At 39.6% G+C, this 25,521-nt stretch overlaps 1 protein-coding gene across 13 annotated transcripts in view; it reads right to left on the bottom strand.

Annotated features, from left to right (window-relative positions):
* The window catches only part of ESR1 (estrogen receptor 1), a 200,154-nt gene that overhangs the window by 53,157 nt on the left and 121,476 nt on the right, over positions 1-25,521 (bottom strand). For all 13 annotated transcript variants that reach the window (XM_083732427.1, XM_083732429.1, XM_083732422.1 and 10 more), the window contains one exon: positions 13,867-13,983. In XM_083732427.1, the coding sequence (XP_083588553.1) occupies positions 13,867-13,983 (117 nt within the window). The remainder of the gene's footprint in view (positions 1-13,866; positions 13,984-25,521) is intronic.

Here is a 25,521-nt window from a genome sequence, read left to right as displayed (position 1 = left end):
AGCCAGTATTTTGGGAACCAGCATCTAATTACTCATCTCTGACAAGAAAACCAACTATTCCTTACAGTATAAATGTCTATGGCTCATTTATCTCCCAGTATATTCTTCCAAACAACAAGTTGCAAATACTTATCCACTTGACAGAAATTTTCTCAAGACAGCTTTGGGCACCAGAACTGAGAATTTTAAAAAGATTAATTTTATGCATTCTGTCTTTCTTACATCAACAGCTAGAAATGTTCTGACCTACAGAGACAAAGGTTTTTTTAAATCTGTAGATGCATCACTGCTCATAAGAGATTTATAGGTTTTTTTCTTACTAGCTCTTATCCCATAGAAGGAGAAGAAACAAGAAGAGATCATTATTAATTCTCTTGAAGAAAAAGGGAGTAAGTGCACTTTTCTCTTTGGGTGAAAAAAACCTTGAATGCCTCCATTTTTTTCTGCTTATCAAATTTTATCATGAGTACCCAATACAAAAAAAGGGAATATAACATGAGCAGCAGACAAGACACACATTCCTAAAGGGGGGGGGGGGTCCTACAAGGCTACCATTTGAATGAGTCACTTTTGGAGCTAAGTGTTAACCAAAGCCTAAGAGCTATGTTAGAACTTAGCTGACTATGAAGCTAGAAGGTTCATATATGACTCCTATACAAAAACACAGCACTGGAATTCAAAATACAATAAAAAAGAAAAGAAAAACCAGAAAATGAACTGAATCGATTCAGAATTATTCAAAACTCACAAACAATACATTATTTGTTTTCTGTAAGTAGATACAAATTTTAACTACGACAATAAAAATGTTACAAAAGCTCATCACAGAAAATAAAAAGTCCAAAATAAAAATAAATAAATGTTACAGATGGTAATTTTGCTACTCTTAAAATATTTAAATCTTCATCTTCTGTGATTAAAGCTATTGGATGAATGGCACAGAAGCAACTATTTGCCCAGTGTAAAACAAATGCTTTGCTTTAAAAGCTTGGCTAGAGTTGGGGAAGAAGTCACACTCCAACTCTTCCCATCACCCCTGATCATTCATCTACAAAAATAACAACAGCATGCCATTTGTGCTACCCCCTTCCTCCAATCATATCCTTTGCTCATTGGGTTTGTTCCATTTTACTTTCCATTCAAGCCAACAGCGTTCTGTGTTCTGCAACAAGGCAACTGTAGAACTGATATAACAACCTGAGCTTTGTTACAGCAGAAGCCATACCTAGCCAAAACCATTCACATTTAAAGTTAAATCACCTGCTCTCAAGCAAAAACAAAACAAAACAAAAAAACACTTAAGTGCCCACTAAAATGCTCTCAATTGAAAATTGTCCATAAAAGAGAAAATTGCCTCACTGAAAAGAAAAAATAAATACGGAAATGGAGATAGGGACAATAACAAAAAAAAGTGAGTTCTTTCTGAACAGATAGAAAAGATGCCTCCAGGGATCATATTCTACATGTAGGTAGTACTACTCGTGCAACCAGGACCAGAATTTCTGAGCACAGGTCCAAAATGTGCAATGCTTGTCTAGACGCCCTGTTAGTCCAGCATTTCCAGCAAGAGGCTCACACTGAAAATGACATGAGTTTTTTTCATTCTGTGGACTTTTAAAAAGCTACCCTTTAGATCTGTTGATGTACGAAGAGCCTTGTTACAAAAAGAGTACAAATTAATATTTCAATTAGGAATCTTGTTTCCAAAAGGTTTGAATACCGAATTTGACCTTGGATGTTATATATAAATTAATTTTTGTGCCTTTGTTTGTTTAGCAGTAACAGAGAAGCGTTACTGTACCTTTAACAATGTACAAATGTGATGATTGATTCCATGCACCTGTAATGCATTTAAATGTTTGTTACCATATTCACTGTGACTGTGGGCATTTCGTATGATCTTTTGTCTTGAGCGAACCGTGTTGAGTGATTAAGTAATACACAACATAAGATAGTATTGCAGATATTTTATGGTCTTTCACTTATTGTAACAGGAATGCCATTTTGTATTATTTAGCACTATTGACTAATGAAGCTTGCTGCGAAACCTGGATAATATGCAGAGAAGAGGTCTCTATTTGGTTCCATTTGACTATTTGTACCATTTTTACCATGGGAGTGGTGAGGAGTTGTTTTCCTGCAACCGCGCATACATATATCGCTTAGCGCTTCCAGCAAATGACTATTTGAAGAACACTTTCTCGCTACCGCTCCTACATGTGGCTTTGTGCATCCAGTGAATGGCTATTTGAAGAACAATTTGTTTGCTCCAACTGTGTAATGTAATACTTACTGCATACACAACCAGTACAGTAAAGAGAGAGACATTAATTCATTCTGTGTTTATGAGTATCTCCAGACTTGGTTATGCAGACTGCACTTTAGTTTGCTTATTGTTTAGTAGGTTTATGAGGTTATATACCTATTCTAGTAAAATTGACCTTTTATATTCATAAGCCAGTTTTTGGTGGTGTTGGTTTGTTGTATAATAATTGTCATTACACCTGATACTTTTTGTGTTTACATCATATTCATAGCACAATTAGCCCATGAAAAATCGTATTTAGTGGATGCAAGAGCAGCCTAATTTTGAATATGTAGAAATGAATGATAACAAGGAAGGGAATCTGCCCTTTTATGCTGTGTAAGGCAACTTGCATACTGACCATGCTACATAAATAAATAATAAAAGTTTCTGAAGACTATACATCTGTATTTATCAGAAACTTTCCAAGTATATTTATTATATACTTGGTGCCAAAAAAGAAAAGGGCCATTTGAAGAAAATAACATCTGTATAAAGCCATGAGAAGACAAGGGTGAACGGAGATGTGACCAGCTGCCACACTTTCTCTTATACTAAGAGCAGAGATAGGTGTGGGGAAGATATCTTCTATTACAGGTTTCCGTCTAACATTTAGGAGACAGCTGCAGGACTCATAAAGAAAAGATCCTTTCAGACAGCTATCTTGTTCAAGTGAAATTTTTCACTCGATAGATTTTTCAAGTGACAGACATTTACCGCATGCTGAAAAATCCAAAATTATTTAATTCCTGCTTCAGAACTTCATTCAATCAATATAATTGTCCAGCTATGTATTGCTATTTTAGTTGAATGTTTGCACTGTTATTATTACTATTATTTATTGAATTTACATCCTGCCTTTCCTCCTGATGGAGCCCAGGGTGGCGAACACATACACAATTTAAAAACAAATACAAGCAAAATATGGCTAAAACATGAGACTTTTTGGTGAAGAACAGGTAGTCACTCAATAATTGAATGAATGAATGAATGAATAATGACATTATTTTAGTGGGTAACTTTATCTTATAGGCCTGTGAGAGCTTTGATAAATGACAGAGGTCTAATATAGGCAGCAACTAGAAATAAATTCACGTGGAAATCCATCATAGAGTTGCTCAGTCATCTGTATCACTTACAGTGGGGTGGTGCTATATCTACTTCACTGCTACACAATGTGTAGCAAAGGCATGCAGCCAGTCCCAGGTTCTGTCCTTGGCATCTCCTGGCAGGGCTGTAATACACTCTTGTATGAAACCCCAGAAGAGCTCCTGCCAGTCAGTGTAGAGGCAATAAATAATCTTCCTTATTTCTATGCTCACTTTTTTTTATCATAAAGTCATAGAATTATAGAGTTGGAAAGGACCCTGAGGGGAAATCTAGTCCAACTCCCTGCAATGCAGGAATCTCAACTGAGTGCCTGCACCTGGCAGCAATACAAAAACAATTCCCTCAGATTCATTTGAAGTTGTTGGCATTGGCAAGGTTAAAAGGAACATGAGGAGTGGGAGAATCATGCTCAGTTCTATTATCAAGGTACCCCTCAGATCAGGAAAGCCCTCTGAGGTGATATTATGAAGGGTGCCTGGAAGCAGTGGACAAGAACTCTGAAAAACTCATTGCGTGGCAAGGCCCCAAACCCTCCCCCTATGTTGGAATAAGGACACTTGACACCAAAATTTTGGTTAATGGGCTGAGCTGAAAATGTCACAACTTTATTGGTTACAGAATGTGAGTATTATTGGCTTAGGCATTGGAACCGAACCAACTATATCCGACTCCTGCCCGCCTTCAGGAAGTCTCAGAAGGGTTAACCACCAGTAGGGGGAGCCCTGTGGTGCAAATTGAATAAGAACTCCCCCAGGGTCACCGATAGGGGTCGTGCCATGGCCCTAACCCCCGCCTGGGCTTTGGATGGGGCCATGCCCCCCAGATTCCTTTAACGGAATACCCTTGAAATAGGAGGAGTAGGTGATGGCCACTACCTCCCCTCATCTCCAACCGAATACTCCAATCCCTAACTGCCAAACCTTACAAAGTTGTGACAATTTGCTACAAGGTAGGCGAGAAAACCAAATGGCTGGTGCCAATTTGTCAAGTGGAAACAATTCCTACCAGGCCCCTTCAACAGGCGACCAACCGAGGTCCATAGCAAGGTCAAAGGATTAAGAGCCTAATCTGAGGGAGGGAGGGAGAACTGCGCAAGCAGGAACCAGAAAAAAGGGGCGAGTTCCCGCATGTGGGCAGTTTAAATGCTGTGTGCCACGCCCCCTGGCCAACCGGACTGGTCAGCCTAGGGTGCCGGGGGGGGGAATCCCTAAGACGCGGGGGCTAGCTACACCCCTGTGCATGGGGCAGGATCATGTCCAGCCCGCAACTCCATTTCCCCGGGGAAGGAAAATGGCTTTTTAGTTCTGAAAGCAGCTTACAATGTAACAGCATTGAGTTCTGCTTTCAATAGGCACCGTTTTATTCTCTTGGAGAATAGGATATAGTCCCAGACCCTCCTGCATCACAGCATCTGCCCTTGACTAATGGAAGCCCCCCCCCCCCAGCTGAAGAGGGGCCAAGCAAATAATGGGTTTTACTGAGACCTACTAAAAGTAATGGACCTAACATAGACATGTTGATTGATTTCAATGGATCTACTAACAATAAAACTTAAAGAGGAACCCAGTGTTTGTGGACAGTGTTCTTATACAGTTTAGTCACTAGGTGGCACAAAACTTACTTGGCTCTGTGGAATCTGGAATTTCCATTGGCTGTACTGTTCTTGCAGATGTTCTGAGTTATAGTCCCTCCAATATTTAATATATCTACATAAAGATCTGGTCTTGACAAATCTTATATTGTAGTATAAGGCAACATAATGTATTACGACACCTCAAATTACACGTTTCAATTATTGCCTGCATAGAGTAATCTAATATTTGTTTCAAAATAAATACTGGGGGGGGGGGGGGGGAGCAAGCCAGGTTGGCTGGCACAAAAACGACCATGTAACTGTAGCCCTACTCCCCAAACATCTAGTAAAAAACCTAATGGGGAAATCCAAAGTGAGATTCACAATCTGTTACACATGCACTTGTCTGGATTCTAGGTGGTGCAGAACACAAGCACTTTCTTGCAAAAATGTAAGATATTTTCTTCCTATCCTCTATATATGTCAAGTGGACAAATATATAAGTCATGGGGGAGGGGAATATAAAAATTACCAACTGCAGCCTTCTAGAAGAATATTTCAGCCATCAATTTGATCTCAAATTGTCTGGTCTGGCACAAGCCAGTCAATGTGACACAGGCTTATAAATCAACTTTCCATTGTACTGTTTAGAGCATAAAGCACACAAGGAAACCATTTTTAAGAAGCCTCAATCTTAAATTTCCCTCCCTCCAGCTGTGTTTGTGCATTGATCCAAATATTGCTACTCTATGTGTGTTTGTGCCTGAAGCGGAATATTTTGGCTGAGGCACCATGGGATATATCTTTTTATTTCTTCGAAAAATATTTCCCCAAACTACCATGCCCTCTATACTACCTAAAATATCAGGTAGCACAGTATGTATTTTCATTTTTGTTCATGTTTGACATGGATGGGACTGAAGACAATATTAGGTTACAGAAGGCAGCATGCGCAGTACTGTTTCCTGTGTACACTAAATGGGATGACTACCTGTCACTCACACTTTACAAATTGATAAATTTTGCTATTCAAGGACACTGGACATATGCTACCTTTGTTCTGCACATGTAATCCTCTGTAGAAGCCAGCTGCAGGATTAAAACAAGAGCCAATCTACAAGTGTCTATGCTAGGTCAGTCAAAGTAGTAGTGGTAGTAGTAGTAGTAGTAGTAGTGATAATGATGATGATGATGATGATAGTAGTAGTAGTAGTAGTAGTAGTAGTAATACTTTTATTAATACTCTACCCATCTGGCTGGGATTCCCAGTGGGAGGTGGAAGGCAGCAAGCAAACATGCCACAACACAATGGAATAAATGTTGTTGTTTTTTTCCAGTAGCCGCCCACAGTGCACTTTATGTGAAAGTTATTGTGAGGCATTTGGCCCAAGAGATAATAAATGTCAGCGTTCAATCTTTTATATTACAGTTATGGGGCAGGAAAGTGTTGGCACTGTCAAGCTCCAATGCCAGGTTTATACCCATGCAATGCAATGTGCTACAGCAGTATATTTTGAGAAAACTATTACTGAAGTTATTAATGCAGTATTTCAGCTGCAACTACTACCTCATCCTTTGCAGTGCAATTCTATCATGTCTACTCTGGCACAAGTCACATTGGTTTCAATGGTACTTACACAATTGTCAGTGTGTGTTTATAATTCCAGCCTTTGTGAAACTGTGTGCTAAAACTCACATCTACCAGTACAATCCTATGTATATGTCTACTCAGTACAGGTACCAATCCTATAACCAGGTTCCAATATAATATAAACTCTGGGATACAGCCCCATTTATCTCAATGGATATACAGGCTCACACTGTCAATATAATATAAATTTGGAAAAACTTAGTCCAATTAATAACTTTAGCAAAGTCATCCTTAATTAATTTAGATGAGCTTATTTTACTAGTTTTATTGTTACAGACTCCGCTAACCCAGAAATAGTACCTCGGGTTAAGAACCTTGCTTCAAGATAAGAACAGAAATCGCGCGGCAGCAGCAGGAGGCGCCATTAGCTAAAGTGGTGTTTCAGGTTAAGAACGGACCTCTGGAACGAATTAAGTACGTAACCAGAGGTACCACTGCATATTTTTTGGCAAAATTATAGCAACATGTTAGAATCATATAATCGTAGTATTGGAAGGTCATTTAGTCCAACCCCCTGCAATGCAGGAATCTTTTTGCCCAAGATGGTACTCAAACCCACAACCCTGAGATGAAGAAACAATTTTTTCTTCATTTATCTCCTGGTTTAGTAACTGATTTATCTCATTCTAAAGCCTGCCTTTCCTAATCTAAATTGTCGTTATTATTGTCATTATTAATAATTTTGGAAGGCCTGGGCAAATATTGCACATTTGATTAACTCATAGGCCCTTTTGAGCATAATCTTCTGTGCAAATGGCATACAAAGAAGCAGGTGACAATGAAACAGGCAATGCATATGGTGGGCTCTCAGTCTAAAAGGGTAGTCTAAATGTTTACACAACATTAATACAATTATTTAATTTATTTATTTTCAAGAGAACATTTTATTTTATTCTTACTGTCACATCACATAGCTTAGTGTGGCATTTTAATCTATTTACCTGCTGAGGTTTGCACCACTTTCTAAATTGGTGAGATAAAAGATAATTGTTTAATCAGCATACAAACATTTCTCCTGAACCTAGCAGCCTCCTGAAGGAGCAAAGAGATTAAGCAGAGTGAGTGGCAACAGTTATGAGATCCGCTGTCTCCCAGGAGCCTGCATTGAAAGGCTAATTCACCTATCTAGACTCAACCTGAGTGAATAAACACAACCCTTCTATATTGCTAGCCACTCTTACAAACCGCCCAGCCTCTATCTAGAGCTCTCCTACATTATGTGCTCTGAAATGTATGCCTGAAGGCAGATTCCAGTTACTGCTGCAGAGTTGCATTATTCCTTATTGCTTAGCATCTGCCTGAGATGTGGCTGTGATCACACACTCTATTTTACTGTGCCCTCACTACTAATAGCAGACCATCCAGGACAACAACAACAACAAAAATCTGTCAAAATTTGTTACGGTTTGCTTCTAAAGCTGTGGAGTTCATTGTCATGAACTGGTAGAACGGTGGGGAAGAGGATCCTGGCGAAGGGTAGCTGGGATTGGGACACACTGAGGTGAGCAGGGGATGGGGAAGGAAGTACTCACAGGGTGATGGAGGATGGTGAGGGGACAAAGGTCAATGCACAGGAACCAGAGCAGCTGGACCCACCACCAGTGCCAGAGAGGCCCCGTCTCCATTAACATGGTGGGCCCTGAGGTATTGGGAGCAGCAGGAGTGGCACTCTAGGAGGCTAAGGCAGGCAAGGGCCCACAGCCCAGCTCCTGAGCCCAGGTGGGGCTCGCTAGCTCTGGGAGGAAAGGTGTGATTCCTCAGCTGGAGTAGGCTTGGAACAGGTGAGGGTCACATGCCTCATCAAGCACAGATGCTTCAATTAGCATGCAACATATAAAAGGGAAGCAGAGCTGAGGTGCTGTGTCTGCTCAATGGCCCATGTTGATGGCTCTTGGCTTGGATGCCACTGGACCTCTACAGGACAGTGCTTGACTCTTGATTGTTATCTGCTGGACCTGGCTACTTGGATTGACCCTGGACTATGTTTGGATTGACCCTGGACTTGGATTGACCCTGGACTATGTATTGTGTGCCTTATGTAATTCCCTTGGCACATTCTCCTGCCCTTGTGGGGAAAACCACCACTCCCATGCCCTACAAGATGCAGCCACCATCTAGGCTCATGTCTATACCCTTTGTCCAGAACGGCCAACATTCTGCTTCTTGATACTGTCTTGGCCCTCCATAACAGTATAGCATACTGTTAATTCCACATTCTGATCAAGAATGTCTTCACAGAGGTCTCATCCAACTCATGTTGCCATGCTGACTGCCTGCCTTGTAGAGGATCTTGAATTCATAAGCTGCTAAGATCAATGCCCAACACTGTCATCAATCTTCTCTGCAAACAGCCCCACCAATGGTTTGTGGCCTGCTTTGATGGCGAAAGGCTTCCCATGCAGGCTGTGGTAAAACTTCTTTAAGCCAAATACGATTGCTAGACTTTCCTTTTCCAATGTGCCCTGGAGGCATAACCAATTGACTATTCTTCTGCTGCTGGATCTATTTTATAGGACAGAATTGTCCCTGGTCTACAAGATAAACCATCACAGGACAAAACTAACTGGGGTCAAAATTGAGTGACATGTCTGCAGTGTTCAGCCTTCTCCTGGAAAGCCTCCCTTTGTCTGTCTGCTCAGTAGCACAAGGTTTTGTTTAAGTATTTTGTGGGGTTGGTGCCTTTTCAATAGTCAAAGTCCTTATTTTCACTCTTGTCTTGCCCAATAGTTGCAAGCCTTCTTTTCATTGTTGGTAACTCTCTTCACTGACAGAAGCCCTTCTATCTATTTCCATGCCTACTGGATGATTACTGAACTGTACATTTTTTTTTCTATTACAAAGTAAACATGGATCTCCTCAGCTGCCTCCTGTCCTATTTCCTCCTATAAATAAGATTATTATTTTTTTGCCTGATTTGGTTGTGCAACCAAATATTAGGTTGCTTTTTTAAAATTAAGATGCAACTCATGTAAATTTGTCCCTGCTGCTTCCATGGTAGTTGCCACATTTACAGACTGATCCCAGTTCAGCTCCCAATCAGCTAGTAATTGCTCTTGAATTACAACATCACCAACTCCACACACAAATCTCTCAGCATATCCTCCAGAACATTTCCAAAAGAAGGGTTCTGTAAACTTTTTGAGATTAGCTCTATATTGATAGATTCAGCTCTCTCTCCCCCTCCTATTACATAATTTGAAATGTTCCTGTTATACTTGGCCTTGGAATGCAGCGGTCAATCAAGATTTTTTGTAACTCTTCCAAACTTTTATGCTCTGGTATTTGTGGTTGCAACAAACTTCTTAAAAAGTAGCACCTTTTTTTGCCACACACACACACACACACACACACACACACACACACAGCAATGCCCTTGGGATGATAATGATAAAACTGATGAAAATGTAAATAGGGGAGGTGCATAACTAGGCATTGTGAGTGCAGGGACAAAAGATAACAATTCAGAGACCAAAGTATCACAGGTGAAACCTCTTGTTAGTCATGTTTCTATTCCTCAGAAAGAAAAGGCAGAAAAACAGCAAGAAATTAATTCATAATTTGTGAACTATGGTCCTTATTCAGAAGTGAAGGCACAAAACAAAACTGATGCTGAGTAGCAGAATTCTTGGACAAGAATCAGCTGCTTATCAAGACTAGAGAAAACTAATCTTTTAGGGATCACTTTACAAGGCTCTGCTAAAGGCTGTGAAAGAATACACACGCACTATATGATTCATCACATACTTTAACAAATCAAAACAGCACTTTCTCTTTACTTTCTTGTACTAGAGATTAAATGTCACTATTTGTTCCTGCCAATGTTAACTGGAATTGCCCATGTGGCATAATCTTATTACAAGCAATACTGTACAGTGGTACCTTGGTTTACAACCATAATCTGTTTCGGAGGTCCGTTTGTAAACCAAAACAGGTTGTAACCCAAGGCACATTTTCGCCAACGGGGCCTCCAAAAAATTTTTGTTTGTAATCCCAAAAAAATGGGTTATAAAAAAAAAGTTGCAAACCAGGACACGCACTTCCAGGTTTGTAATCCAAAATGTATGCAAACCAAGGTACCACTGTATTTGAAACTTACATGTTGCCAAAAATTATGAGATTCCAACAGGATATGAAAAAGGATTCTCTGTTTGTGATGCTTTGTTCAATGATGGAACATAAATGGATATGTTCTATTTGTGTGGAAACATAAATATAAGAATACATTGTTTGCCAGAAACTGTATGCTACTCCCCCCTCCAACCCGTCACAATCAAGCATATCTTTTTTGCCTGCACAGATCTGTTTTTTTCCTGGCTAACGGGGAGGAACATCCCTTGATCTTTCTTTCTTTTTTCTTGGAACAATGCAAGAAGAGCAGAAGTGACTATTCCAATCTACCACTAGGTTCCTCATCGGCTTCCCTTAGAGCACCTTATTGCTGCTTATTTAAATTTTGTGATTTATATTTTTATTTGTAAGCCACCTTCCATAGAAAGGTGGGATATATGTGTTGGGGGGGGGGGATGAAATTAACTCCTGTTGAACAACCACTCTGAAGATGGGTTGGCTACTTGACTGCACAATGTCACCCAATGGACATCAGCAGGTGAGCAACTTCAGCGTCTCCTTCATGCACAAGTATGTTCTTCATGTACAAGACATAAGGGTGCTCAATTTATTTTGGAAGTTAAGGTGTAAAAAGACTGTGACGAAAGAATAATCCATTACATGCCAGTATCTGCTTTTCTCTTGCTGCCCAATACATATTGTTGGAGGAAGATGGTTGTCCTTGTTATATCGCTGCTTTGCACATATCAGTAGGCAGTACTACATTCACAAATCCCAAGTGAGCCTTCATATCCAAGAAGCATGGTCTCTCTGCCAGGTTTTAAGATGAATGGAAGAACTGGACTATCCATCTGGACAATCTTTATAATAGCACTGAGGTAGGGCCCTTCCAAAGCTCTTTTAATACCTAATAAATGTTGAGATAGTCTGCTCTTCTGATTTGAAAAGAGTAGCTTGAGTCAAGCAGGGTGAGGACAGCAATGACATAATTAGGAGCAGAAAGGATAGGTGTGATTTATCATCCAGCTGCATATTTGGTGTGTGTTAGGTGTAAATAGCACTTCTGATGTAGTAATAGGATACAGGCAGTGTTATGATGTATGTTTAAACAACCAGCACACTCTTTGTATTTACAGAGCATGAAAAGACTTCTGAACTATAAGTATTTTGGCAGTGTCCTTTTAGTTAATTGGTTCTTTAAATACACAAGTACTAATAACTGTACATTTTTACATTAGTACAGGACAGTATGTTTTGAAAATATTATAGACATTCACTTCAGGTACAAAACAAATAGTTTCCTACAGCTTGAGTATTTTTCTTCCTCATTCACCAAGTACTATTTTTAGTACAGTATAATGTTGCATTCAAGATAATTGCAAGGCAAATTAGAATTCTTGGAATGATTCCAGATGATGCATTTAAAAATTATTTCCTCTTTGGTTCTGAGAATTCCTTTAATAATCATTTGCTTTTCCTTTGGCGTATAATAAATTGTCATCAGAGTATAATTGAAAACAAGCGACAAGATCAAGATGAGGTCCGATATGTCAGTAAACTGTTCTGAAGTATAACAGAGGGGAGTAAAATTCTTCACATTTGCATCAATATAATCATTATGAAGCAACAGCTAATCAATCAAGACTAGCCAAACTCTCTAAAAGGAATGACTTAGAAATTTATTTTATTTTCTAACAAAGTTTCCCTCCCACCTCCTGCCCTGGCTGATGTAAGGTGGTAGAGCTTTAGAAAATAGTGGGTCATCCTCTACTGTACTCCTCACACGCCCAGTTAGGATGGCTCTGTGTGATGTTTTGCTATTAGGTGCATCCTTTTAGGGGGAAATATTACAAAAATACAAAAAAAATAATACTGGGAAACAGAAGCAAGGAAAGGCTAATGCTAAGTAAGGCTTACTTAATTTATGTAGTTTATATATTGACCAATTAAGTACTAACCTATTTATGTACCTAGTACCTAGAATGGTACTAGCCAGAACCTGGAAAACCTTGCAATTAATGAATATTGATCACTCGTATAATATAGTCTGGCAACCAGCCACAATGGAAAAGCTATTGCAAAAATATATATAATGTTTACTGTGTGATATTTTATTAAATATGCAAATGAAACAACATATGGATGAGAAATACCTACAACATATATTGCAATATGGTGCAGATAAGCAGGTACTTCTCATTAGCTCATTCCTGTGTTTTCCAAATTGATTGATTCAAAAATTCAGTGAACTGGTTTACTGTAATCACCTCATTATGTACTGTAAAATAATGTGCTTAGTATTTTACTGCCCTAATGACCCATTTTTTGTCAGAACGGACATGTTGCAGCTCAGCAGTTGAGTATTCAGTCAACTCAATTATTTCTGCACACAAACAAATTTCCATTCAATACAAATAGCCAGCTACTATCTGCCACAGTTCAACTAAAATTCAAAGGATTGTATGAACTGGCCAGGAGTCCATACTAATTTCCATTTCATTCATGACTATTCTTTTGAAACTGCTTTTGATCAAGAACACTTGTCCATCTAAAGTTGATTGCAGCCTTCAGCACAGAATTGCAGAATAAATTTAGTTCTGATCACATTTCAATATAGAACTTCCTATTTTGCTCTTCCTGAAACAATGCACAAACTGAATGCAGCTTTGGAAATCCTTTGAAATTTGCACCTCTCTAAATTTTGCGATGCAAATCCGCCCCCCCATGTGGATTTTAAGGGGGCAAATGCATATTAATTCATATATTAGTGAAAATAACACAAAAATATGCATTGCTATTAGGAATATTCATTGAAAAATAAGTACATTAGGTAAGATTGCATAAGAATGTGTATACTAGAAGAAATGTACACTAACAAGCTAATTAATTGTTGTGATTACTTTTTTTTAAGTGCAAACCTAAAATTGAGAAACTAAGATTTGTTCATCTCTGCTTCTTGAACTTCAGTTCCTGTCTAGGATATTCATTAGTAGTCTTGACCATGATTTATAGAAGTAAATGAATTCTAAAATCCTAGTCCTTTGTTTTCTCTTTAAAACTTCAAATTCATAACATTAATTGCCACTCTCCTTAAGAACTGTGTATTATACAATGGAGATGAATTAATTAAGAAACATTTGTACATGGTTGGATACATACCACCTTTCATCATTCCAACTTCATAACATTTTCGGAGCCGGCAAGCCTGGCAACTTTTCCTCCTGTTCTTGTCAATAGTGCACTGGTTAGTAGCAGGACACATGTAATCATTGTGACCTGTAAAAATCATAGGGAAATGACATTAAAGTGACAATTTTCACAGGTACCCCTAAAACACAATGCTTTCATAAGCTTCTATAATGTTTTACTTTACATTTCTTGCTGGTTGCTTGGCATGAGGGGCATTGCCTTTTCAATGGTGGCCCCACATTTCTCTCCCCACAGAAGACCTTATCATTGCTTAGAAGTTGAAAAGTTTTCTATTTAAAAACAACAACCCAGTCTGTGTTTAATTTGTCGTGCTGGAAAAACATTTAATTGCGGCAGACGGTATTTTGTATCAAATTGTGCTGGGGGGAAATGAAACTGCTGCTGATTTTTATATTTGAAATCTTATTTTATAGTAGTGCTGTCTTTTGAGTTTTTATATATTTTTCTGTAAGGTGGCCTGTCCTGAAAAGCAAGGTAGATATGCATCAGATAAATACATAAAATAAACTCCTGTCACTTGCTCTTGACCTACTTCTTGATCTAACAAAGGAGTATATCTTTCATCATGTGTATACTGGATGTGTACTAGTGTTCCCTTGAGAATTTTGTATTTCCTATTTGAAATAAAAACAAAAATCCTATGGTACTGAAGCCTTGACGTGGATTGAAAATACAGAGCTGATCCTAGCCAGTCCTCCTTCTACACACAGTTAAACAGGACAAGGTACAGCACACAATGAAACAATTTTATGACAGAACTGTTTGTTCTTCATTCAGGTCAGGGATCTGAAAGTGAGCTTGCTGGAGGCCTTGGTCTCATCAGATCCAGTCCTCTATCATTCATCATATGTTAGCAAAGGTAAGTTGTGTGTTTTTTTAAGAAGCTACTATCAGATTATACCAAGAACAAGTCTGTTGACTTGTACTAAATAAACAAAATAAATAAAATTCCTCCTATTAAGCAGAAGACACTACGTGATTTAGTGACAGACCACGTAACACCTAAAAAAGTATTGTTCAGAACTATAATTTATTTTATTTATAAACTAGTCACCTAAGGAATTAGAAATGTCTTGACATTTTACTTCTTCAGTTTGTACTGTATCAAAATATATTTACTACATTAGAGTCCATAGAAAATAAAGACTGACTATTCTGTGTTAGTCATACTTACAGTAGACAGCTGAAACCAATGGGTCTATTTTGAGTGTGACTTAGTTGGATATCACCTACTGTTTTAGTAACTTTGCTGCAACTTAAATCCATTAGTTTCAGTGGGTCTACTCTGAGCATGACTTTATGTGGTATAATTAATTTAAAATTGCAGCAGTCACTAAATTTCACTACCAATTCATATGCCACATACTATCATGAACAAAGTTTGGGGAGCAATTCTATAGTCCCCGTGCAGAGAAATTTGTGGGTTTTCATCTTGTAGCCACACAGGTTAAACACCCTACAGAAGCATCACAGGAACTTTGACGTGCTTTCGAACTGCTAGGTTGGCAGGAGCAGGGACCAAGCAACGGGAGCTCACACCGTCACGGGGATTCGAACCACCAACCTTCTGATCAGCAAGTCCTAGGCTCTGTGGTTTAGCCCTCAGCGCCACCCGCATCCTTGATCTCTGGTACTTATACCTATATAATTGTTTACAGTAAGAATGTCAGAGTTTACTACTCCAGTTATTATATAATATTCTTCCTAACAGCTATTAGATTTATTTATTAGATTTATATACCAACTTTTTGCCAAGGCACCCAAGGCAGTTTTAATTTTTTAAAATAAGAATTACTAATCATAAAACAGGGACACGGGTAGCGCTGTGGGTGAAACCACAGAGCCTAGGGCCTGCCAATCAGAAGGTCAGCGGTTCAAATCCCCACAACGGGGTGAGCTCCCGTTGCTCGGTCCACTCCGGCGGGAAGGTAAACAGCGTTTCTGTGCGCTGCTCTGGTTCACCAGAAGCGGCTTAGTCATGCTGACCACATGACCCCGAAGCTGTACGCTGGCTCCCTTGACCAATAAAGCAAGATGAGCGCCGCAACCCCAGAGTCCGCCACGACTGGACCTAATGGTCAGGGGTCCCTTTACCTTTAAGCATAAAACACCTAAAACCCAGGGAATGGAGTCACATCCTCTGCAACACACATGCTTCTATTCTCTTTCATAAGGCAACGACCACTGTATAGATTAGGAAATGTCAGAGTATGTCTGAAGCACTTTTTCTCATAATCAGAATGTCCTGTGTACATGAAACTCTAGATTACAAAAATAAATCCCACTGGTCACAATAAAACCTCTTTTCCACATAAAGGACTTAGAGCTATCATATGTCTAGTCTTATGTCTAGCATCAGATTTGTTATACAATTTTGCAGGATGTCAAAGACACAAATAGTTGACCTTAAATGTGATTGAACAGAACAGGATACCTGAGACAGATTGATTGATTTGAGATGAGAAGTCGTAGTAATCAAAGCATAGCTACAAATGAAAGGAAAGCTCCTGACTTTAAGCTAAAGCTTTATTCTGTGTGACCAGTAAATATATTCTGTTGCTCATACTGGCCAAAAGCTATTACAGTGGTACCTCGGTTTAAGAACTGAATTTGTTCTGGAGGTCCGTTCTTAACCTGAAACTGTTCTTAACCTGAAGACCACTTTAGCTAATGGGGCCTCCTGCCGTGCTGCCACCGCACAATTTCTGTTCACATCCTGAAGCAAAGTTCTTAACCAGAGGTACTATTTCTGGGTTAGCGGAGTCTGTAACCTGAAGCGTCTGTAACCCGAGGTACCACTGTACATGGCTTTGTTGTATAAAAAAATTTCTTTAAGTATTAAGTTGCTAAACTTAATTGCCATTGCTAAATAAGAGACACAGTAGACAAAATGTACAACCAAACATCCACTCAGAAGTAAGCTCTTCTGAATTCAATGGGGCTTACTTCCAGTGAAGTGGGTTAGGATTAAAGATTTAGTGAATACTCATTAACAACTAGCTTTGGGTATTTTACTCAAAACTCAAAATAATGAAATACCAATAGTAAGCATTTACTGTTTATGGAGATGAGTGGGGACACCCCCTCCCTGAAATCCAAAGCAAAACAAAAAAGTTTCTATCAAAATAAATATGGAACAAAGTCACAATAAAAAGCAATACTGTAAGTATTTTATCTTATATTATGAAAAGCAGAACATGTCAGGATTAACACTGTATGAGTGAAGGTTGTACAGCACCCAAAATTGACAAGCAAATGATACTGACCAGAGCTATGGCTTATATAAATAATTTTAAATAATTTGGTGTGCCTAAAGTAGACATAGCAAGCATATTTACTCAGAAGTCAGTCCCACTGAGCTCAAGGGGACTTACTGTGCAGTAATTGTGTGTTTCGAATTACAGACCTAGTGCATTTGTATCTCAGTTGATAAGTCTTGGCAATTCTGACAAAGCTGACTTCAATCACTCTTCTAAGTCTCACTCTCCATTTACATCCTATCTGGAGGCTGGGCAAGTCTATTATCACATGGTCACAACAATTTAATAATTGCCTTGCTGGATCAGACGAAGTAGTCAAATGTACATTGCCTCCTGCGATGGAGTTTCAGTGCAAGTATCACAGATAATATTGACTGATTGGACTATCTTTCATGAACGTGTCTACTACCTGTTTAAAGGCACCAAAACTAGTAGTTCTCTCTACTACATTGTCTCTAAAATGAGGGTGGGGGCTGTCCTATCCATATGAAATTTGTCATTTCTGATGCCAGGGGCGGCTGGAAGGAAGTAGAAAGCATTTCATTCCATGTATATGAAATATACCATATGTCCTCATGCTTCTCGCAAGACAACACATTTTGGAAGAGATACATAGGAAGCCAGAGGGTTATTTTCATCTGCCAACCATTAGAAAGTCCTCATTTCTAAGTGGATTTCATGAAGTAATGAAACAAGATATAATCCGGGGATCTCATCAACAATACACCATCTACGATTCAGTTTCAAAAGGGAATTCTACATTTTCAGTTCATTCTGAGGGTTTTTTGTTTTTGCTACAATGAGTCCATCTCACATGTGTTTTTATTGTAATTTATTTCACACATGTTTTCATCTGTTATGACATATTGTATTCCTAGTTCCATCAATAGAATCCACTGTCTCCTAACACTCATGAGTCTCCAGTTATTTTGACTGTGGTGTTATGAGTTTGGAGGGGTGGGAAGGAAGGAAGCAAGATCCTTCTAACCCCTGGATCCAGCAAGTGTTGAAATATAAGCCAGTCAAGCTTCCTGTGTTGAGGTGATAGCCTGGTGATGGGCCATTAAGAGAACAAAGGAAAGGGGGCTTTGTGCAAGATGATGAATGCATAGAGTCCCTCTCTCAACTCAGAGATAGTTAGAACAACAAAGACTGAGGTTAGAGTTGAGAGTTTGCAGTGAAGTGACCTTAAAGTAAAGCAACAAGCTGGAGAAAATATCACAGCAAATTTTTAGTTTTGTTTGCATCCAAGGGCATGGCTAAGGGAAAAACAAGACCCTAGTTGGGATCAGATGCTGTGAAACTCTCCATCACAGGTTCAGGTTGTAGATATGTGTATATATGTCCCTAGGTATATATGTAAATAAACCATATTATCGTAAAGACATCACAGTCTCCACTATGCCTCATTTCCAAAAAGAAATATGAACCCTGGGTAAGTGCCTGGAACTCCCGGAATCTCATACCACTTGGAGACTGAGGGGGCGTGCAACAGTATTTTTGTCCAGTCCTTGCCCCAATATCACTTTTCTAGATTATAATCAGTATTTCACACCACATATGAGATATGTACCAATTTACATTTACTTTCACTGAATATCATTTGCCATTTGTTGCCCTTTCAGCTTGGAGAGGTATTTCTGAATTCTTCACAATCTGCTTTGATTTCATCAACTTTGTTCTGTGGCAGGCTTTCTCAACCTTGGCCCTCCATATGTTTTTGGCCTACAACGCCCATGATCCCTAGCTAGCAAGACCAGTGGTCAGGGATGATGGGAATTGTAGTCCCATCTGGAGGGCCGAGGTTGAGGCACCCTGTTCTGTGGTATCAGCAATAACGTCAATTCGTTGTTGTTTTTAAATGTAGATATTTAGATTTAGGTATATAATCTTTCCAGAGAGATCCATTAAGAGTCTTATGATTCTTTTGTTCCCTCATTGTATATCTTTCCCATTTCAGACAGATAATAAAAAGGGAGTATTCCTTTTCCAGATGACACTTACACATGACATCCTATTCCTACACCCCCGCTAAATGGCTCAACCGATCAACTGTGCAGATTCCAATCTATGAAAAGTGTGGCATACAGCTATGCTATCTTCCCTTACTCTCTCCATCTGATAAATCACAATTGTTTTTTAGTGCTTGGCATGTGATCAAACCAACAGCTGTACTAGAATAAAAAACAAAATCAATCACTCACCACCATCTCCCTGTTATCACCCAGGAGACAATGAGCATTTTGGGGAACACATCTTTCAGGATGAAAAAATAAGTTATGTAGCTGCAGAGCCATGTGGAAAAAGTATTTGCTTTTTCTAAAAACTGCAAGTGATACATTTGATACCACCACTATCAAATACTCTGCATGCAAAAAAATGGGCAGAAATGCCTAAAATATGGGACGCGGGTGGCGCTGTGGGTAAAACCTCAGCGCCTAGGATTGCCAATCGCATGGTCGGCGGTTTGAATCCCCGCGGCGGGGTGCGCTCCCGTCGTTCAGTCCCAGCGCCTGCCAACCTAGCAGTTCGAAAGCACCTTCGGGTGCAAGTAGATAAATAGGGACCGCTTACCAGCGGGAAGGTAAACAGCGTTCCGTGTGCTGCGCTGGCTCGCCAGATGCAGCTTGTCGTGACCCGGAAGTGTCTGCGGACAGTGCTGGCTCCCGGCCTCTAGAGTGAAATGAGCGCACAACCCTAGAGTCTGGCAAGACTGGCCCGTACGGGCAGGGGTACCTTTACCTATAAAAGGTTCGCAGAGAAATAGCTGGTACCCCAAAAATGAAATTAATGGAGATTTGCATGTACTGCACTGACACTGGCTAGACTGTTTTGGCTTGAGGGTAAGATTCACCCTTTGGCAACCCTTCTAGGAGCATCCAGGGACTTGACCAGTGGTGGATGTGGCCAAAAGTAGATGTGGCCGCCCCACACTCTTGCATACACATACATACAGGAAGACTTGCGGACAGACATAAACAAAGTCACAGTCTGCTCTCCTCAGCTGATTTGTGCAGATGAGCTATGGAAGGGACTTATACCCTTCTCCCTTTTCATCATTACCACCCCCCCTCCTCTCTCATTTGCATCCCCATCAGCGTGTTGCCCTCAAATCACCATAGCATTCTATCAGCTTTTTTCTTTTCTTTTTGTCACTGCCACCAGAATTGGTGGTGTTTTATACAACCCAAAAATATTGCTGCTGGGGTAGTGAAAGATAAGGCCCCCAAACTGGGGATTAGGCTCCCCTGCATTAGAGTTTTAATTAAAACAATGTAAGCATCATGAATAAAGAAGCTTGCAGAAATGTAATTAATGGCAAAGGTTACATGAGGTATCATTGTGCAATGGAACTCTGCAGAACTTTGCACTGTGCACTTATTTGCTTTCTTACTTACTATATTTATTATATAAAGTCAACCAGTAACATAGGGCAGCTTTCAACTTATGATAGACTGGAGGGCACAACATCTGCACTAAGAAAGGTTGCACAAGGAGAGGGCTGCTTACCCCTTCCTTCTACCTGAAGCCTCTCGGTCCCCGAAAAATCTCCCCATATAATATGAGCCATGTCAGTGGGAGAGAGAATCATGAACAACTGGGAAGAGGCAGCTTGTGTGAGCAGGAGCATCATGTGCATCGCCACCCGATTCTGGACAATTCTGTTCTCCCACTGCAGCCTCTCGCAACAGAACACATCAAGGAGGGGCTCTTGACCAACCACAGTGGTGATGTTGCTTTGTGAGTGTAAGAGGTTGCAGGGGGTGTTGAACATGAGAGTGATCTGTTGTGTGAACAACTTTCTCTTTTTAGATCTAAGTCATGGTGACCAACTCCATGTTTTTGGGCTACAACTCCCATCACTTCTACCATTTGCCATCTGGGCTGAGGCTGGAATCCACAACAACTGGAGGGCACAACTTTGTCACTCTGTTCTGAAAGGCAAACCTCTTAGGTCTCAGGCCCAGGCAACATATTGTGGAGAGATATGTGAACGCTGTTGAACAACATCTCCTCGTATGAAATCCTATGCAAACAGCAACAAATAAAGTGTGTGTGTGTGTGTGTGTGTGTGTGTGTGTGTAAATACTAACACAATAACATCACATTTTCTTTTCAACTACTTGCATTGGAGGGTGGGAGGAAATATTAATTGCCAGCAGCTATGCAACTGTCCATCAGCTGAGCTGTGTTTTGGTGGAAGCTGGGGCTTCTGACTGCAAGTGTGACTGTTTCCCCCTCCTTCTCTCAGAGCAGAGCCAGCCCATCCATGATGCAGGGTGAGACAACTGCCTCAGGTGGTGGAAATTGAGGAGGTGGCACTCCCACTGCCCTACCACCACAGAAGCAATTCAGGTAAGGGAGGCTTCAGCAGCAGCAGGGAGGCACAACGTTCTACTGCCCAGGTTTTCCGCTGGTCTCCCCCACCCCAGTGGCAGAAAGGGACCAGCAGCAAAGCTCTGTGGAATGCCTCCCCGCTCACTGGGTCGGTGAGAGGCATTCCCCTGTCCAGCTTTGCCACCAGGTGGGCAGGGAACTTTGAAAAACGTTTCTTGTAGAACCTCATGCCCTTCTCCATTGCAGGAGCGGCAAGAGGCAGGGGAACGCCTCTCAATGACTGACTGCTTTATAAGATAGAAGCTTTTGTGTACTCATATGCCTTTATAAAAGAAACATTTTAATTCCCTTCTTACAGTAACAGATTATAGCAAATGGTGGCAATGATGCATAGCTTCTGTGTGCTCTGTCCCAACTGAGCATACTGCTTTACTCCAGCCATACTGCTTTAGAACAGATTTGGATAAGAATCAAACCAAAACAAACCTTAATATAACAGCGACACAAAATTAATAAATTTAAAGCTTCCAGCTATGCTGAAATAAACTAACAGAGCTTTCTCTCATTCACTCACTTCACTAAAATCTTTTCATCAAGCCAATCTTTTATATTGCTCTCTCTCACCTTGTGCCTCTACAAGCATAATTATAACTTGCACTTATTATAATGGAACCTTTATAACCGACTTCATCATGCTTTCAAACTCACAACAACCTTTACACCCAAATTCTTTTACATACACCAAATAATAAATTATGGAAGCTTTAGAACTGACCTCATCCCACTTACAAACTCACAATAATTTTTACATCCCCCAAATAAACACTCAAGTTGGCTTTTTGCTGAACAAATATATCATTAAATGAAATATATGCCAATACTATGCTAGATATTCTAGAACCTGGATTTACTTCATTTGACTCAGCATAATTCATTTATAATAATCATAATTTCAACATGTGTTAGATATTGCTGTAAAATTCTAAATATAAACAAACTGGGAAACAGAATTATTTCATTTTTAATGAAACATGAATAGTATTGCAAAACTGGAGTCCAAATGATTGACTTCTGGGAGGTTTCAAACTTACTGTGGCAACTGTTGTAATTGTTGATATACAGAGGACAATAATGTAATAAATTAATCCCATATCTATCTGTCTTTGATGTAGGGGTCAGAATTGCTAATAAATTGAATGCACTGTTTTTAGATCTAGGATATATCTAAAGATATTTCCCAAATAAAAGTAGAAATACAAGGACACATCTCACCCTTCCTTTGGCCATCTTGGAGGGCCTTAGTTTGGGAGTTTCCTTTTATATTTCTGCCACATTATATGCACCTACATTTTATCAGTGAAGTGGGACCCCATAACTTCTGCTCATGTTTCTTTTGACAGCAAGTATGGACAGGGTCGTGGTATTGACTAGAGGGCGAGAAACTGAGCATGTTCTCTGCTTTGGAGCTCTGGGTATCTTCAGTTCAGTTCCAATGTAGATTTTTCAAAACATACAAAAATGTGTGATTCCTAGACACAGGCTTTCTAACTCTTTTGGGTGTTAAATCACACATTCATAGTGTCTGATTCTTTGTTCACTATTTAGACCTCCCTTGTATTCTAGTGCTGTGAAGTATGATTTCAACTGTGGGCAGTAAAAGGGCACATACTTCCATTGCTGCAGCTGACCATGCTACCTTGCATTTTTGAGCATGCTCAGTTGCATTTTCGAGATTTCCAGTGTGGCAGGCCCTGTTTTCGGAACAGAATCTCTGTTGGGATTCTATTTGTACTTTCCCAAAACAACTGAAAACATATTTGTTTCAACAACCTTTTTCAGTTAGCTTAAAAATGCATTTGCCTTAGGTGTTTATTTTATATTGTTTATAAACCCATCTTTATTGTTTTCAAAGCAACTTCTAGTTGTTTTTCTGTAAATTGGCTTGAGACTTATGTGGAAGATGATTCAAAATTTAATAAAGCAAATAATAATAATAATATGTAAAAAGCTGCTATGGATGCTTTCAGTAATCACACAAATCAGGTGTTTTGCAAGGAAGAGGGCATGGATAGAGATAAAATCCAATACCCTTCTGGGAGTGCTAATGGCTTTTCTTTAGAGGCTTTATGTGCACAACCACAACAGCTGGATTAAGGCATTTGTCCAGAAATGCTTGCTTAGCAGAAAGAAAGATCAGTATATTTTATTTAATCAGCCCAGCCCAAGGAAACACGGCATTTAACAAGGTGAGCACCAAAGATGAAGAGTAAGCAACAACATGCTGCAGAACTAAACACATCTTAATACAATATACAACCAAATGGAAGGAAACTTACTCTTTAAAATATGAGGAACACACACACAGTTCTTAAATAAACTATAGGAAATGCAATCAAACTTGTTAATGAATTCCTGTCTCCCACTATAATTGCCCTTTGAAACTTTCCCCTTTAAATTTTACATTGCACTTATTAGCCTGGTATTTAGGTTTCAACTAATACAAGTAGGGGCCTGCAACCAAATGTTGCAAAGGATTTTGAATTACGTTTGTAGCAGATGTATTAGTAAAGAGATAAAAGAAGCATGGGCATTTATTTTCTTGGGTTTGGGGAGGTGCTGCCTTGGAGAGCATGCTGCTGTGCTCATGTTTTGCTTGTGAGGTCAGTATGCTGGGCTGCATGGGTCTTTGGCCTCTTCCAGCAGGGATCTTATTTTATTATAGGTTGGAGCCTTCACTATAGGAACTTATTCTCCTTTTTAAAAATATGATTTTATGTATTCATTTATTTCTGGAGTTTCTATACTGCTTTTCTGCCAAGTCACCCAAGGCAAACACATTATATAACATGTCAAGTGCCAGAGTCCTCTTAGGCCTACTGGGAGCCAATAGTATGTGTGCTCCCTGGCCTGCCCATCTTCTGGCAGCATTGCAAGGGAATACATTCATGATTTGAAAAGTTCTTGGAGTCTGAGTGCTGCTGGAGGAGCAGACTTTACCTTGCCTTTAAGCTTGGTGCTATTGAGGGACATTTCTAGGAAAATAGGTGATGGTACTCACCATGAAGTGGTTACAGTAAGTCTTTAACTCTTTAACAAAAAACAAAAAAGATGTCAGTCCTGTGTACCCTTAAGTACCCCCTGAAAAAAGCACTGGGTTCTTCCAAGCCCGGAAGAGCAGGAGGAGATTTCCAGACAGAGCTGGTCCTGAGGAGGATGTGGCTATCCTTGAGGTTCTGTCACAAGCATCAATAAGATGTACACACACACACACACACACACACCTGCAAGACTCAGGGTTTCCCCATAGCTAACTTGTTTCCCCTGTTTTTGCCTCAGGAAAACCTAGTTCAGTATTAGAAAGCATGATGAAAAGTTAAATTACGGATGGTATAAGAAGTAACTGAGTGTGCTTCTCAGAACAAGTCAGCTATTTTCTTATTTCCACTGAATATTGGAGGGGAGTGAACAGACATGCATATCAATCAGCTCTTGTAAATTAAATGCAAACATAGTCAGCAATTGTCAATGACATATTTGTTAATTAAAATGTCTCGTGGAACGTCTGGTGTGAAACTGTCAAAGCTTCTGTGTTCAATGTCTTCTGAGTGAAAGGGATTATTCTAACGGAAGGGCTTATGAGACGTATCAGTGTAATTATTTCCACAAAAATGTAGTTGTTTCAGTTATTTATACTACATTTTCAGAAGTTGCAATATCATTTAATCTGCGTCAATCGAAAGACTTGAAATGTCGCAAACCGTTTTCAAGATGAAAACATGACCCCAGTAAGCAAACTTGCTAGCAAAAGCCTTAAAGATAACATAAATTAACTAAAGATAAGAATTGTAACGATTCAAACTCAAAAATGTATGAAGGTAGGCTATACTGGGTTCAGAGGTCTGAGACCCTTAAAAATAAGAATTTGGGCTCAGCCTATGCTTGGTAGGCTTACTTCAGAGTTCCTTCCTTCTTTTAGCTACATGCAGACTTATGTTCCTTCCTTCTA

Source organism: Podarcis gaigeae (assembly GCF_964106915.1).
Source record: "Podarcis gaigeae genome assembly, chromosome: 3".
Taxonomy (NCBI): domain Eukaryota; kingdom Metazoa; phylum Chordata; class Lepidosauria; order Squamata; family Lacertidae; genus Podarcis; species Podarcis gaigeae.
Note: the sequence above shows the minus strand (reverse complement) of the source record. Positions and strands in the feature narration are given on the sequence as shown.